General features: G+C 34.9%; 1 protein-coding gene across 5 annotated transcripts in view; it reads right to left on the bottom strand.

The window, feature by feature from the left end:
- Positions 1–3,821: 3,821 nt before the first annotated feature.
- Positions 3,822–14,550, bottom strand: part of LOC113775869 (sm-like protein LSM36B) — a 36,408-nt gene continuing 25,679 nt past the window's right edge. For 3 of the 5 annotated variants that reach the window (XM_027320912.1, XM_027320909.1, XM_027320910.1), the window contains 4 exons: positions 7,220–7,305; positions 6,290–6,417; positions 4,223–4,336; positions 3,822–4,143 (listed from right to left, as the gene is read on the bottom strand). In XM_027320912.1, coding sequence (XP_027176713.1) covers positions 4,097–4,143; positions 4,223–4,336; positions 6,290–6,404 — 276 coding nt within the window. In that variant the 5' untranslated portion in view covers positions 6,405–6,417; positions 7,220–7,305 and the 3' untranslated portion in view covers positions 3,822–4,096. Of the gene's footprint in view, positions 4,144–4,222; positions 4,337–6,289; positions 6,418–7,219; positions 7,306–7,629; positions 7,680–14,550 lie in introns of those variants that run through there. The other 2 variants (XM_027320911.1, XM_027320913.1) reach the window with 2 other exon arrangements.

Genomic DNA, 14,550 nt, shown 5'->3' with positions numbered 1-14,550 from the left:
TATATCAAATGGTGTTCTGATTGCATGGATGAGAGGTATCCATTGTGTCCAGCGATGGAAGACTGGAAGTAGGCGATGTTTATCCCTTTTCTTTGCTCCTGGATGTATAGGTGACAGTGGTAGGTAAATGGTGGGAAAGAGTTGAAACTCCATTACCTCAGGTTGAAAGCATATGTAAATTGCTACATGTGTCAGGATTTGATTAAATCTTTATGCATTATTGTTTCTCACATAATCGACGATTCCTAACAATTTGTCCATGTTAGGAAGTATAATGCCCACAATGGGGTGTAATAAAGGTGTAATTATTACGCCCATATATTGTACTCTCTCTAAAACTGTGTACAAGTTGAACCAATCGCAAACTATTCGAATCAAAACTTGACTCGAGTTTTGTATTGATAGAGATCGAGTCGAGTTGGAGCTGATCGAGCTTGCAAACTGGTTTGATTATATTTATGTATTTTTTATTTTTTATTTTAATAGTAAAATTACATATATGTTTCTAATATTTTATTATTTGTTAAAAAAAATTACTATTTTATTTATTTTTAAAATAAAATAATTTTTTTCATTTTTTAATCTCGAGCTTGAGTTCGATTCGATTCGAACTCAAGCTTTACAATGAGAGCACGTTAAGATCGAGGTCGAACTCGAATTTGATAAATTTAAGTCGAAACTCTGCTCATATAGGTCAAAGATCGACTCAATTCAACACGTTTGCAACTCTAACTCTCTCTTATAGTGAGAGTATAATGCTCATTACACATATAACAGTCATTACACGCATAATTGAAGTACACAAGTTGAAAAAAGTGAGTCCCGTTTGTCCAATTATTCAAAACTTTGCAACGGTCCCATTTTGTCCAATTAGTCAAAGTTTTGCAACAGTCTCTTGAATTCAATTTTCAACATGTTTGCAATGGTAAAATAATGGCAGCATTGTTTCAATTGCACCAGTTTGCATAAATTTTTTTCACTTTGAATACTCAAAATTTTATTTTTAAATATTGTTAACATTTTTTAAATTTCTCACTCTCTTATTCCATCATTTCTTCTATTCTATCATTTATTTTCTTCAACCTCTTATCCAAAAACTAAAGTTCCAATATTTTCTTACTTTGGACGAGAATTTTAATAGTTTTAGAAATATATTCAATGCTCCAAATATAGAAAATTCTTCCTTTTTACAAAATCAAAACCATCAAAATTTTTAAAATTATGTAATGGAGATAAAATAATTAAATAAAGTATTATTAATTAAGTTATGATGACTATAATATTTTTACATTTTAAGTGTTGGGTATTTGTTTGATAGTTACTTAATTATTTTTAGAAAATAAAAATGTATTATTTTTGAGAGAAATAAAAATATATATTATTTTTCAAAAATTAATAATATTATCTTTTAGAAAATAAAAAATTTTGCAAAGTAAAAATTTCAACAAAAGTTAATAAATTATTTTTCAAAAACAATGAAATTATTTTTAGAAAATAAATTTATTCATTTATGGGATATGTATTGAGAATTATTAAAATAAATGTGTGATTTGATTATGAGTTCATGTTATTACACTGTGTACAATATAATCTATAGTGAGTGATAGTACAATGGAATAATAAAGTGATGATATGACATATAAATTACATTTTTTAAAGTGTAATCTATTATAGATACCCTTATGAGGCGTAATAGAGAGTGCAATATCCTTTATTACATCCAACCATTATATCCTCTCTTATAGTAAGAGTGTAATAACCATGATGCGTATTATGACCATTACATGCATAATAGACATGCAAGATGACAAAAAAAGAAAAAAAAAACAAAGAAAACTAGTTGTGGGTCCCATTTGATAATTTTAAAAGCATTAAATTTTTCCGATAGTAATATTGTGTCAATTTCAATGCTTTGCAACGGTAATGTTTATTCAATGTCAATCCTCATCCACCAAATTGATGAACGGTAAAATTCCCAAAGGTAATATTTTTATTTTTAATTATCATTTTTTTAATGTTTTGTGATTCAAAATTTTGTCTGTAAATATTGTTTAACATATTTTCAATTTCTCAGTCTCCTACTCTACCATTTCTTTTCTTCAAACTCTTATTCAATTTTCTAAAGTTCCAATATTTTCTCAATATAGATGAGAATTTTAATAGTTTTAGAAATATATTTAATGCTCCAAGGTTCTGTCCAAGATTTTCAACATTACCTTCAAAAAAACATAGAACTAAATAACTGTGAAGTACATCGTCAACTTCGATCGAACTTGGCCGAGCATATTTGGGAATAGTTTGTTGGCAATGACATTGAAAATTAGTTTTTGTTATATTATTACTTCTGCTTCAATTGCTTTAAATTATGTGATGGAGTTAAATTAATAAAATTAAGTATTTTTAATCAAGTTATGATGATTATGATATTTTTACATTTTAAGTGTTGGGTATTTGTTTAATAATTACTTAATTTTTTAGAAAAATAACAATGTATTATTTTTGAGAGCCAAAAAAATATATATTATTTTTCAAAAAATAATAATATGATTTTTTAGAAAACAAAAAATTTTTGGGAAGTAAAAATTTTCTGGAATGTTAATAAATTATTTTTCAAAAATAATGAAATAATTGTTTAGAAAATAAATTTATTTATTTATGGAATATGTATTGTGAATTATTAAAATAAGTGTGTGATTTGATTGTGGATCCATGCTATTATATTTTGTAGAGTGTAATATATAGTGAGAGATAGTGTAATGAAATACCGGATAATAAAGTCATAATGTGGCATATGGATTACATTATTTAAAGTGTAATTTATTATGGATGCCCAGGTAATTTGCATGAGCTTTTAGAAAGCATGTAATTTAGAATATTAAGTAACACGAACATGAATTTTTGTAGCTCAAAATAACATGCGGCAACACTTGTAACATGACTCCAATGTCATAACTCACCCTGTCTACCATAGCACGCTAAAATTGTAAGGGGTTTTGCTTACATCACATTCTTTTTTTTTTTTTCTGGTATAACCCACAGGTATGCGCATTCGTTTTACGGTTTACGATTGATACTATTTGAGCTGCATAGGGCCCTTGCGGGGGGAAACTCTCCTAACGTTGTCCTTTCCATTCTCATGGATTTCGAACTCAATACCTCATGGTTAAGGGATGCAAGCCCCTCCCGCTTATACCAACATCCGTTGCTGCTTACAACACATTCACCATCCTAAATGGTAGACTAAAGCATACTACTAAAAATTGAAAATTGATCAAAATTAATCTTTAGAAACACAAATTTAAAATATTTCCAACATCACAAGGAAAATAGAGCTGACACAATTAAAGCTCAAATTGTTTCATTAAATTAGTCTTTAAAATCAGAGCATTATGTGAAAAGGTTATTATTGCCAATCATGTAATCAACAATTCGTACAGGTACTTTGTTTCAATCATCACTATCTATGTCCATTGTTTAGCTGTTACAGGAAAATCTAGTTAGTTGATTGTAAAGCTTTTGTTGATGATCTATTGAAACTCGTATATTTTGTATGTTCTTAATTTGACAAACAAGACGAGACACGATTTTCCTCCTAATATGTGAGGTATTAAGCTTTGCTGCTATGGTTAAAGCTGTCAATGACGACTAGGTTACTCTTAGGCTGCCTGCTAATCATTCTTTTATTGCTACAGTTCCGTCTCACATTTGGCCTTTTTGCTTTGTCAAATAACCTTCTGATTATTAAATTAAAAAAAGGCTAAGGTTCAAGCTATACTCTACTAATAGCTGATAATAGTATATTAAAAAAAAGAAACAGAGCATTAGAGGGCTATACCCAGAACCAATTTGAGCAGATCTATTTGCAGTAAATCATATCTTGATGCAATAGTAGCAGATTACAGGCAAATCATACATCAGACGATCTGCACCACAAAACAAGTCGTATACATTCCAAACCTGATCTAGTTCAAATGACATGTTTAGTGATATAAAGCTTCTTGATCTACCTAGAAAAAGAAGGAATTCTTGATCTGCTCATTCATCAACAGCAGACAAAATGATGAAATAAGTTGATGTGTTTGGGAAATCCCAATTTTTATACACCTTCCGCTAAAGTTCTTTTTGATGTGCTGATATATAACACTGCAAGAGACTCGCAACATTATTATTAAAAGTTAAGTGAAAAGAAAAACATACTAAAGCAACATCATTTCAAACTTACCATTATTCCCACGAATAAAAGCATCCCCATATTTATTCTTCAGCTGTCCATTGACATACTCCTCTGTTTGTTCCATTGCTATATTCATATATCCATCAAGACAAGCTAGAATACCTGCAATAGGCATAATTGTAATGATAAACTATAGTTGCTCTTAGTCTTGCATGAAAATGCAGAAAAAGAAGCTACTTAACAATAATAGAAGACACTATTAAACCAAAGGTGAAGTTGTATGAAGTTGAATGTCTCCACTTCAATGAATTATGTCTTGTCAAATTATCTGAATGTTTCCACTTCAACAAACTGTGCATTGTCAAATGATCATTGGTGTCCCTTTAGTCATCGTTAAGTCATTTTGATTACTGACCAAAAAGGAAATGATAGCATTTTAATTTATGCAAAGAATTAAGCATGAGAAAAGAAACACATTAGTGCATGGACATTTATTACTTGTCCTACATCTCACATTGCTCATCCATTCAGATGATCCAGTGACAATTTCCTTTTAGCCCAGCTACTGTACATCCAAACACATTGCTTCTATCCCCCTCTTATTATCTTCTTCTCTTCTAACCAGCTCTTCCAATACAAATCCAATTCTTCCATCTGTATTAAGTTGCCGTTATGCCAAAATCATTCTGTTTCTTTTTAACTTTACCATGTGATTTTTCCCCCATTTTCTTCACTGACATCTCTACTCCTCCATCCTCTTCCTCCAGTACCTTTCTTCCTTCCCTTAAATTGACTTAACTTTCATGGTTACCTGAATTCTATTATTACACGCTAATTTACCAGTTCACCAGCTTCGCAGCCACACAGTTTCCAACAAACTGATGATTCATCAGTCTTAGTGCAAAAGAAACTAATGAATCAATTGGTCGTGCCACAAACTATTTTCTTATTCTCAAAAAATATATTTGCCTTCACTCTTCGATGTCCTAAAACCAGCCCCGGATAAAAGGGCATATAATGGCAGACATGCTAACATGATACCAAAGAAAATATCATGCATAACAAGAAAACACAAACATACTCATTAAAAATCAATTACATTCAACTTTCTTATTGACATTTTAAGGAGCTATTCCCCCCACCCCTGCTGCCCTAAAAAAAAGGGAGAGCAACATCAATACAGCATTTAGAAGTAAAGCTAACACTAAATATTTTCATGTAACATAAACCGAAAAGGACTGGTAGCTATGGAACAATTGCAGCATGTTGAAACGAGCATCATTAAACTCTCTAACCACAGCAGTAAGCTCAATTATGATTAGCCACATGACATCCAACTGAACATGACTCCTCCAACAATCAACATGGGTTTCCGCTGTTATGTTTGTGAACCATCAAAATCTAATGCTAAGACATCATAAATTCATAATTGTCATTACAACTTGCAAGATCAGAAATAAATAACAGAAAAACTCAACAAAATCATCTCATAAATGTGATAAGCAATCACCAGGTCATTTATTTACAGCTATCACAAGGTGTAACCCCCCCTCTCCTCAAGGGGGAAAAAAGTAAGGTTAGCTAACTGCAATGATGGTATTTAAGAGAATTCAAGAAACTCCAAAAATTTCCTTGGTTTGCTCAGCTATTACTGTACTTAGATTTGTAACGACAGAAGTATACTATCAAACTATGACTAACTCATTTTGCTCAGCTATTACTGTACTTAGATTTGAAATGACAGCAGTATACTATTAAATCATGACTAACTCATTTCCACACTAATCAGCAAGGATCCAATGGAAACCTTGCGCATACTTTTAACACACACAAAAAAAAAATCCTCAGAAGTGGTTGATTTTGAAAGTATCTCAGATAAATCATTGACAAGAATAATATGCTCAATTCGCACATCCAGCTTGCATGTTTGTAACTGGAGCAAACAAAACCAGTTGCTAGATATATAATTGGATAATGGACATGATAACTCCAGAAAGCTAAGATCATCAAATTACAGAAAGTAGTAAACCAAACTACATTACACAATAGATATAGCAAGTTTCTCATTCAAAGGAAAGAACCATTAAAACAAGCCACAAGAAAATAGGAAATAACCTCGATAGTCAACACCAGAGTTCAACTTGACAACAACAGGTCGCCCCCGAATAGATTTAAGAAAATCAGCTGGAGTTTTGGTGGTTGCTGAGCCTTTCTCTCTTGTTCCACTCATGTGCCACTGGTTTCTTCATGGAAAGTTGACAGAAAGTTTAATTAAGAAAGTAAAACCAGCCAAAAATCTAATGCAAAATCAAATCCTAATAACTAAATTATGGTAGCATTAGATTCTTCATCTACAAACAATCAATGGTATCTTCGACAACAACATTCAACCATAAGCGAATAATATCTTCGACAGACTCCCATTTGCAGATGTAACAAGAAATCAGAAGTTAGAGATAAAATAGAGCAGCAATCCAACTCATACACATATACAAAAAGATTCAAATTTAGCATTCAAAGCATAATCCACTCGGACCACAACTCTCCAAGCAGATTTTTATTTTTTAAGGTTGGGGGAATAAAGTATCTTCCTCCCCACAATTATTTGATTAATACAAACGTATATTATGAAATGGTTTATACTCTTCTTTATTACTAAAGTAATTGAATGAACAGTCAATATAAAGAAATATTCATAGACACAAATCCAAGTTATACAGCTGCATAAACCCCCAATCATTAATTAAGTACTACAAGTTTAAGAATAAATCCAAAAATCAGAAATATAAACACTCAAAACGATAATTTGTAAGGATATAGTAAGAAGAACATGCTAACAAATAATTCAATTAGTCAATAAAATTAATCATAATGCTAAAAAACATCCCTAAGAAACGATGATAAAATAATAAAAACAAGGATACTTCAAAAAGTCGAGCATTAAATTAACGAAAGAGCTCAAACTACAATTACAACGAAAAAGCATCCAATTCGGTAATTGAAATCGACAGTTCAAATTACATTCATAAAAAGAAGAAAATTTACCAGCCCCACATTCAATCTTCTTCAGTTTGGCCAGCCTTCGAGAACAAGTCGCTGAATTAGACCACGCAATGAGCGGTGGTTGAAAGCTGAGATCAAAAGCGTGTTTTGATAAGTGAACAAGTTTTCACTTACTTTTTTAAACAGTTGACATGGTCTGTCTGAATTCATTAGATAGATTTGGGTTATAACATGGGGTTTGAATGTTCCCCTCCGGCCAGGCTAAAACGGTTTTTATAGAATTTTGGTCCACACTTATGTACTACATTTATAAAGTGAGATACTGAGATGTTATCTGCATTCAATTATTTATTATTTTCACTCTCATCATTGATTTTATCATATAGTATTTTTCTTTTTTATTTCTTTTGGTCAAAATAATAATCTATTAATAAAGCTTAAAAATACATTACCTACACTTCCACTTGCTCCCTTTTCTAGTTTCTTGCAACTATCTCAAGTCTCGTCCTGATTTTCTTTGCTGGTACCTCGACATTAGTGTCAATTCTTATTACATCACAAAGGGGTGGGGTCCATCTTTGATTTATCTACTGTTGTCTAGGTTGGTCCAGCGTTTCCTCTATGTTCTTCTTGTTCACCTTTATGTACTCCATCCATTTCTTGTGAGTTCTCTTAATGGTTGAGTTGCTGTCTATCCTTATACATTTGAAGATAAATCTGTTTCTTACTTTCCACACTTGCCAAAGTATATTGACTATGAGTTCCAAGTGCTCCTTTCTGTTCTCCAATTTGCATACTTCTAGGAGGCCTTCCCATCATTTCCAAAAATTGAACCTTAACTCATTCAGACCCTCCCACTGTAATGGTGCCATTTTCCATACTTGCAGAGCATTAGGACAAGAGAAGAACAAATGTTCATTGGTTTCCACTTCATTCCTGTAGACACCAAATTTTTGGTGTTTTATTATTTATTTATTTATTTACTATTCGTTTTTATTTGTTCTATTTTTAATTGTCACATTTAGTTTATTTACTTTTAGTTTTAGTCATTTTAGCCATTTTAGCTAGAATTTCTCAAAGGAAAAAGAAAAGTGTTCCAAAAAAATATGTTTTATGTCTTTTAAAATCAATCTTTTAGCATCTTACTTATTTTTGTTAAGTTATTTTGAAAAAAAAAAAAAAAGGGGCATCGTGACATGCAAGCTGCGTATTTGCGCAGCTTGCCAGAAAGGGCTCGGGCAGCCCTTTGGCTGCAATTTTTAGAGGAAGAGGGCTGGTTTTCCAGGTGGCCAGACACCTGGCTAATGGAGGAAGCTTCTATGCAAGGTGTAGGGATTAAAATGAAAAGAAAGAGAAGCAGCAAAGGGGGGCCGTAGGATGAAGGGTTTGGAGAAGGGGTTTTGCATTTGAGGGTAGCCGCAAGGAGAGAGAGGGAGTTCCAGCAGTGAGCGGCGGTAGGAAATAAAAACCAGAACGAGAGAGGGGAGTGACGGCTGCATCAGAAAAAAGAAAGAGAACCGAGAGAGAGCAAGGAGAGTCTGGGAGGTTTCTGGGAACAGCAAAAGAGGGAGTGAACAGCTAAGTTGAGGGACTGAAACAGAGGATACAGCTATAAAAGGAAAAAGGAAACCGAGAAGCAAAGGCTGGAGTTTGCGGCTGTCCAACAAAGGTGAACCAGAAAACTAGCGAGTGCTGAGAATAAAATCGAGAGGGTGGCTGGGCAGCAATAAGCTGAAAAAGAAAAGGTCTTTGTACAAAGTAAGTCTGGGAAACGTTTGGAAAAAGTCTGTGCAGCTGATAGCAAGAGCAAGAGAACGGCTTGACGAAGCGGCAACTTTTGCAGCAGAAGTTCTCGATCGCGTTTTGGGAGCCCGTACGCACCGCTGGGTGGATTTTAAAGCCGTTCAGCCGTGCTAGCATTCTCAGGTAAAGATGTTTGTTTTTGATGGATTTCAACATGTGTTATGAAAATAAAACCATCGGATGAGATTTTTCGTTTTCTACTGGGTCAATCTTCCGCTGGTTCTCTGATTTTGCCATTTTGCTTACTGCTAAGGACTGATTCAGTAGAGACCCATGAGATGAATCTGATTAAGTACATGGGGTTTAGGATTTTTCTATAATGGCTATCAAATGTTTACAATTATCTTGGCGTTTGAATAGGCAAAAATTCAGAAATGGTTCGAATTGCAGTCAAGTCTGTTTTTTGATGTTTTTTTAGGCTGCTGTTCCGTTGTTTTTCTGTGTTGATTATGTTTAGATTTTGATGTTAAATGGAGTGAACGATAAGTTTTGGCTGTCTGCTTGGAATTTGAGTCTTTGAATATGCATGTTGGATAATAGAATGGATGGAAGTCTTGTTGAAAGAATCTGGTTTGATAGTAGTTGTATACCTGGGTTTTAGGGGGCGTAAGTTTGGGATCTTTCCTATAGGTTTGTAGTGGATGGGGTTCGTGAGAGTCCATGAGGTTTGTCATTGCTGTTTTGTTGGATTTTATTGGCTGCGTATGTTGTCCTGAATGCTATGGCTGGGGGTTGCATTTCATTTCCAGATTTGCTCGACCCATTTGAATCTGTATTTGCTAATTACTGTGCTGAAGAATGAAAAGAAATCCTTGTTGATCTTCATACTCCATTTCAAGATTGTGCAGTTTGGTGTCTTTTTTCATCTGCCTTAATGGAATGAATCGATCCTGTCCATAATTGACTTTGCCACAAGTTTCACTCCTTCCCTTGCTGCATTTTTGTTTTGGTTGATTTGATTGGATCTTAAAGGATAGGTGATCATGTAATGACAATGGGATGAAGTGTTTGATTTAATAAGCTCCGTTTGAGTTACTTCACAATAGACCTCTTGGTTGAATGATGAAGCTCCATTTTAGAAATTTAGAAAGTTGGTTTTTGTTTTTCCATTGCAGCATATGTTTTCTGTTTGTTTCTTCACTTGATCTTTGATGTTTTGATTTTCACATTTGGGTTGTGTTAATCACGATTGGGTATGTTGAGTGATGGTTTCTTTGGCTTTTGTTTGAAATCTTGTATGAAGTGTACGTTTGAAAGCCCAGGATTGCAGAATGAAAGCTTCCTTAGTTGCAGAAGCTTGTTTTCGTATCATTTGCATGAAGATTGCATGAAATCATTTTCTAAAATTTCACTTTGGCCCCCAAGTCTCCCCTTGTCCTACTATGGCCCAATCAATCACATGATTTCCTCAATTTGGTCCTTGGTAGCTTTTAATTTTGCAACTTCATTGCTTGTTTGCTTCAATTAACTACCATGCTTTGTTTCAATTGCGCTTAAGTCATGACTTTAGGGACTTTACGATCAAGTGAGCTTGTGATTGCCTATTTCCTTTAATTTTCCCAAATAAATTGGTACCTTGACCATTTCTTTTATTTTGGAGGATAAATAAGTGATTTCACTTCATTGGGGCCCGATTGCAAGGGAGGTAACCTCTATCTCCTTGATTTTCATTTCTCCTATGTGATCCAACGTGCTAAATGTGAATTGCATGTCTACGTTGCTTTCCTTGCCTTTCCTCAATTCTTTGCATTTATTTTATTTACTTTTGCCTTTTATTTAAGTATTTCATTATGGGGTATGTGTACACCTCTTGGCTTGTAATAGATAGGGCTTGGAGGAGTATTCGATGAAGACCTGTTGAAGACATGTGCCTAGCTAGCAAATGTAATAGTTAGGGCTTTAATTGCTTTATGTGTCTTGCATGCTTAGTTGCTACGTGTTAATTTGCTTTGCTAGGGCCTTGCATCTAGTCGAGCATGCTAAGTGTTATGTGCTACGTGTTTATAAGTGTTTTGGCATGTCTACTTGCTTTCATAGCCATGAATGAATGGAATGGATGAATGTACGTCACCACACTAGTCCAAAGCTAGTTGTGGCTTCTTTTATCGTTTCCACTAGTCTAATGCTAGTAGGAATTCATAGAAAGGGCTAGTCCAACGCTAGACCCAATAGGATTTTTCCTTTGTTTTTCATTAATGCATTATTTGCCTGTTCACTACATATCATGCATTTTTCCTTAGTTTTATCATTTGGCATGCTCCTCGATTCCCCTTTCCCCTCACTTTAGGTCTTGCATCTCATGCTAGCTAGGGTACATTTGCCTGAAGAGTCCCCTTAAATATGGGATATAGACGAGTGTGGCTTTTTCTAAGCCTTAGCACGCTTATATTCCCTCTATCAAAGGAAAAATCAAGTCACAAAGTTAAGAGTCCCCGTACCCGTTTTGCTTGCATTCCCATAGGATTCATGCATTTCATTCATTCACTATCACTTACTTTATATTCCATTCCTCTTTCTACATTCTCACTTCACACTACTTTCACACTACTTTCTACATTCTCACTTCACACATGCACCTTATGGCATTTTTCACCTTATTATTCTTTACTTACTTTACCTTGCAAAGACATTTGCACACCTCCACTTATATCTTATTACTTTTATCATTTTTCTCACTTCACACAAACTCACACTTTCACATGGCATGCATTCCACTCATTTTTACGTCATTTAGGATTACGTGTGACCTCTCCAAAGGATCATTATTGGGCTTCACAATTAATGTGATTGGCACCACTCGACCTTTGAAGAGAAATTTCCCCCATGTCCCCCTAGGTCTAGGTTTTTGCATTCATATAGACATATCCAACACGCGATACATACCTTGGGTAGAAAAATTAGGAAAAATTGGTTTAGGTCACGCAACTAGCCTTGGCTAGGTCGAAGGGGTGCCTTGGATTTTTATCCTTGCCTTCCCCTTCGTCAAATGTGACCCCCGATCCCTCTTTTGGTTACGTAGACCCAAAAGTTCTCTAAAAGGGTTTATTTACTTTTTTTTCAAAAACAAAAATCATTTTTGGGTGACTTGGTACACCCTAACCCTATACCAAGTGGCGACTCCATTTTTGATACAAAAAACCCTTTTTGAACTTTATATGGCCAAACCGTCGCATTATCAAGTCCCATGGCCTTTATCTTCATTTTGCACACGTTCACACACACACTACACACTCACATCTCACACCATACTACACACACAACACACATTCAAAAAGTGGGGCGTGACAGTTGGCGACTCCACTGGGGACTTCCTAAGTGGGTCCAAGCATTCGATTTAGCCATTCTTTTCTTTTTTCTACCCTTTGTTATGCATTGCATTTGGATATTAGGGTTGCATTTTTCCTTTTTAGGACCCTTTGCCTCACTCACGTCTCAAACTACTCCCTCGCTCACGAATGTATGATTAGTTGATTGGATGTATGTTTACTTGTTTATCTCGCGCTTGCATTGCATTTGGGGGGGGTGTGTGTCACCTTTAGAGCCTCGCGTGGTTCTCAACCCCTTCCCTCAAAATAGGGGAACACTTCATACGTGCACGTTTACTTGCTTTCATCCCATTTTATTTTGATTTTCGTGGGCGCCATCCCACACCGCCTTGTAGGACTAGGATCGATTGCCTTGGGTAGGCGGATGGTGTGCTCTGCGCCCATAGCGCTACCTAAGGGATCACTCGAGCCACCGATCGAAGGCTTTGGGAGTGATGACCCTTTGCCTTTGGGTCTGAAGGCTTTGGGACCTTTTAAACCTTATCGAGTCTAGTCGCATTAGTGAACCCCAGGCTCATGCATCCATGTTAGAATTTTCCTAGGTTAGAGTCAGCCTCACCCTATTTTAAGCACATTAGGCACGAGGGAAGGGGTTCCACCCCTTTTACCTGCTTTATTGTATTTCTTTTTCTTAATTGCTCCCAATGTGTTATGTGTACTATCAATTGCACTAACCATTTCTTTGTTTTCTTGGCCTGCATTCATGTGCCTTAGCAAATAAGAGGCCTCTTTGGCACTCTTTTAGTGACTTACCCACTAGATGATTCACATGTTTAAATTTCAGCTATTGCACTTGATTTTCAATAAATACATTTTATTTTTAGACCTTTTCCCCCCGATGTATTATTTATGTCTTTTAGGCCATATTTGTCACATATTTACATCGCTTTAATAAATGGCATCATGCATAAACCATAGAAAGGGAATGCCACATAGGGAATCCCGTGTTTAGGAATAAGCCACCTTGTGTCTCGGATACTTAATCCAGTGAGACTTGCACGTTTACATTTTGTACCATCCAAAGGGGTAGTGCACAAGGTAAGGTAGGATCCGATCATTTTCATAGAGTGATCTTTGGAATATGAGCATCTAATAATCACTTTTTGGCCATTTTATCAAAAATTGGTAAAAATCCCTTGCGTGAAGGACATTAATTTGAAGAAATTCACAAATGATTCCTCTTATTGAGACGATAAATAAATTGAGGCCAAAATTTGATTTTTAGAAGGTCATAGACTAATGCACCTCAATAATTTAGAAATAACCAATGGCCGGACAATTCAACCAATCCATTTTGCCAGTTCATTCAATTTCATTCATTTGACCAATTTACCCTTTTTAGGGTCACCCGGTCGATTTTGAATAAATCGTCAATTCATTTGACCGATCCTTTTTAGGGTCATTCGGCCGATTTTTGAATAAATCACTAATTCAATTTCATTCATTTGACCAATTTACCCTTTTTAGGGTCACCTGGTCGATTTTGAATAAATCGTCAATCCATTTGACCAATTTACCCTTTTTAGGGTCATTTGGCCGATTTTTGGAATAAATCACTAATTCAATTTCATTCATTTGGCCAATTTACCCATTTTTAGGGCAACCGAGCCGATTTTGAATAAATCAAGTTTCGTTCAATCTATTTGATCAATTTACCCTTTTTAGGGTGATCTGATTAATTTTGGATAAATTAAATTTCATTCAATTCATTTGACCTGTTTCCTTTTTTAGGGTAATCCGGTCGATTTTTAATAAATTGTCAATTTCATTTGACCAATTAGGATTTCAATGTCGAATTTCAAAATGGAAAACCTAGTCGATTTTAAGAAAAACATCCGTTGCACCCAGCCATTTGATCAGTTGGAGTTTTGACCCGTGCTTCACTGAGAAAGTTTGTCAAAACGAATTCCAATCTCTTCGATAGGAAGTTCGTCAAGGTCAAACCTGTGCGTTTTTGCAAGTTCTTGTATCGATCAAAAGTGATCAATCCTTTCGGACGAAGTCCTCATTTTGACAAACGTCCCTTCTCATTCCAAAGGGCCAATTTTTTTCAAAATTATTTTTCACTCCATAAGCTGATCGGATCCATCAGGTATTGCATAGTGCCTGCTCTGGAGGATTGCATCTTCATGCTAGGCCTACCCTTGGCACAAAAAGGGTTCTCCCATAGGACATGCATACCGATTTTATATTCTTATTTACTAACTCAGGGTATTTTTTCTTTTGTTTTTCCCCCTCCCCTGC

The sequence above is a fragment of the Coffea eugenioides genome, chromosome 6 (genome assembly GCF_003713205.1).
Source record: "Coffea eugenioides isolate CCC68of chromosome 6, Ceug_1.0, whole genome shotgun sequence".
Taxonomy (NCBI): domain Eukaryota; kingdom Viridiplantae; phylum Streptophyta; class Magnoliopsida; order Gentianales; family Rubiaceae; genus Coffea; species Coffea eugenioides.
Note: the sequence above shows the minus strand (reverse complement) of the source record. Positions and strands in the feature narration are given on the sequence as shown.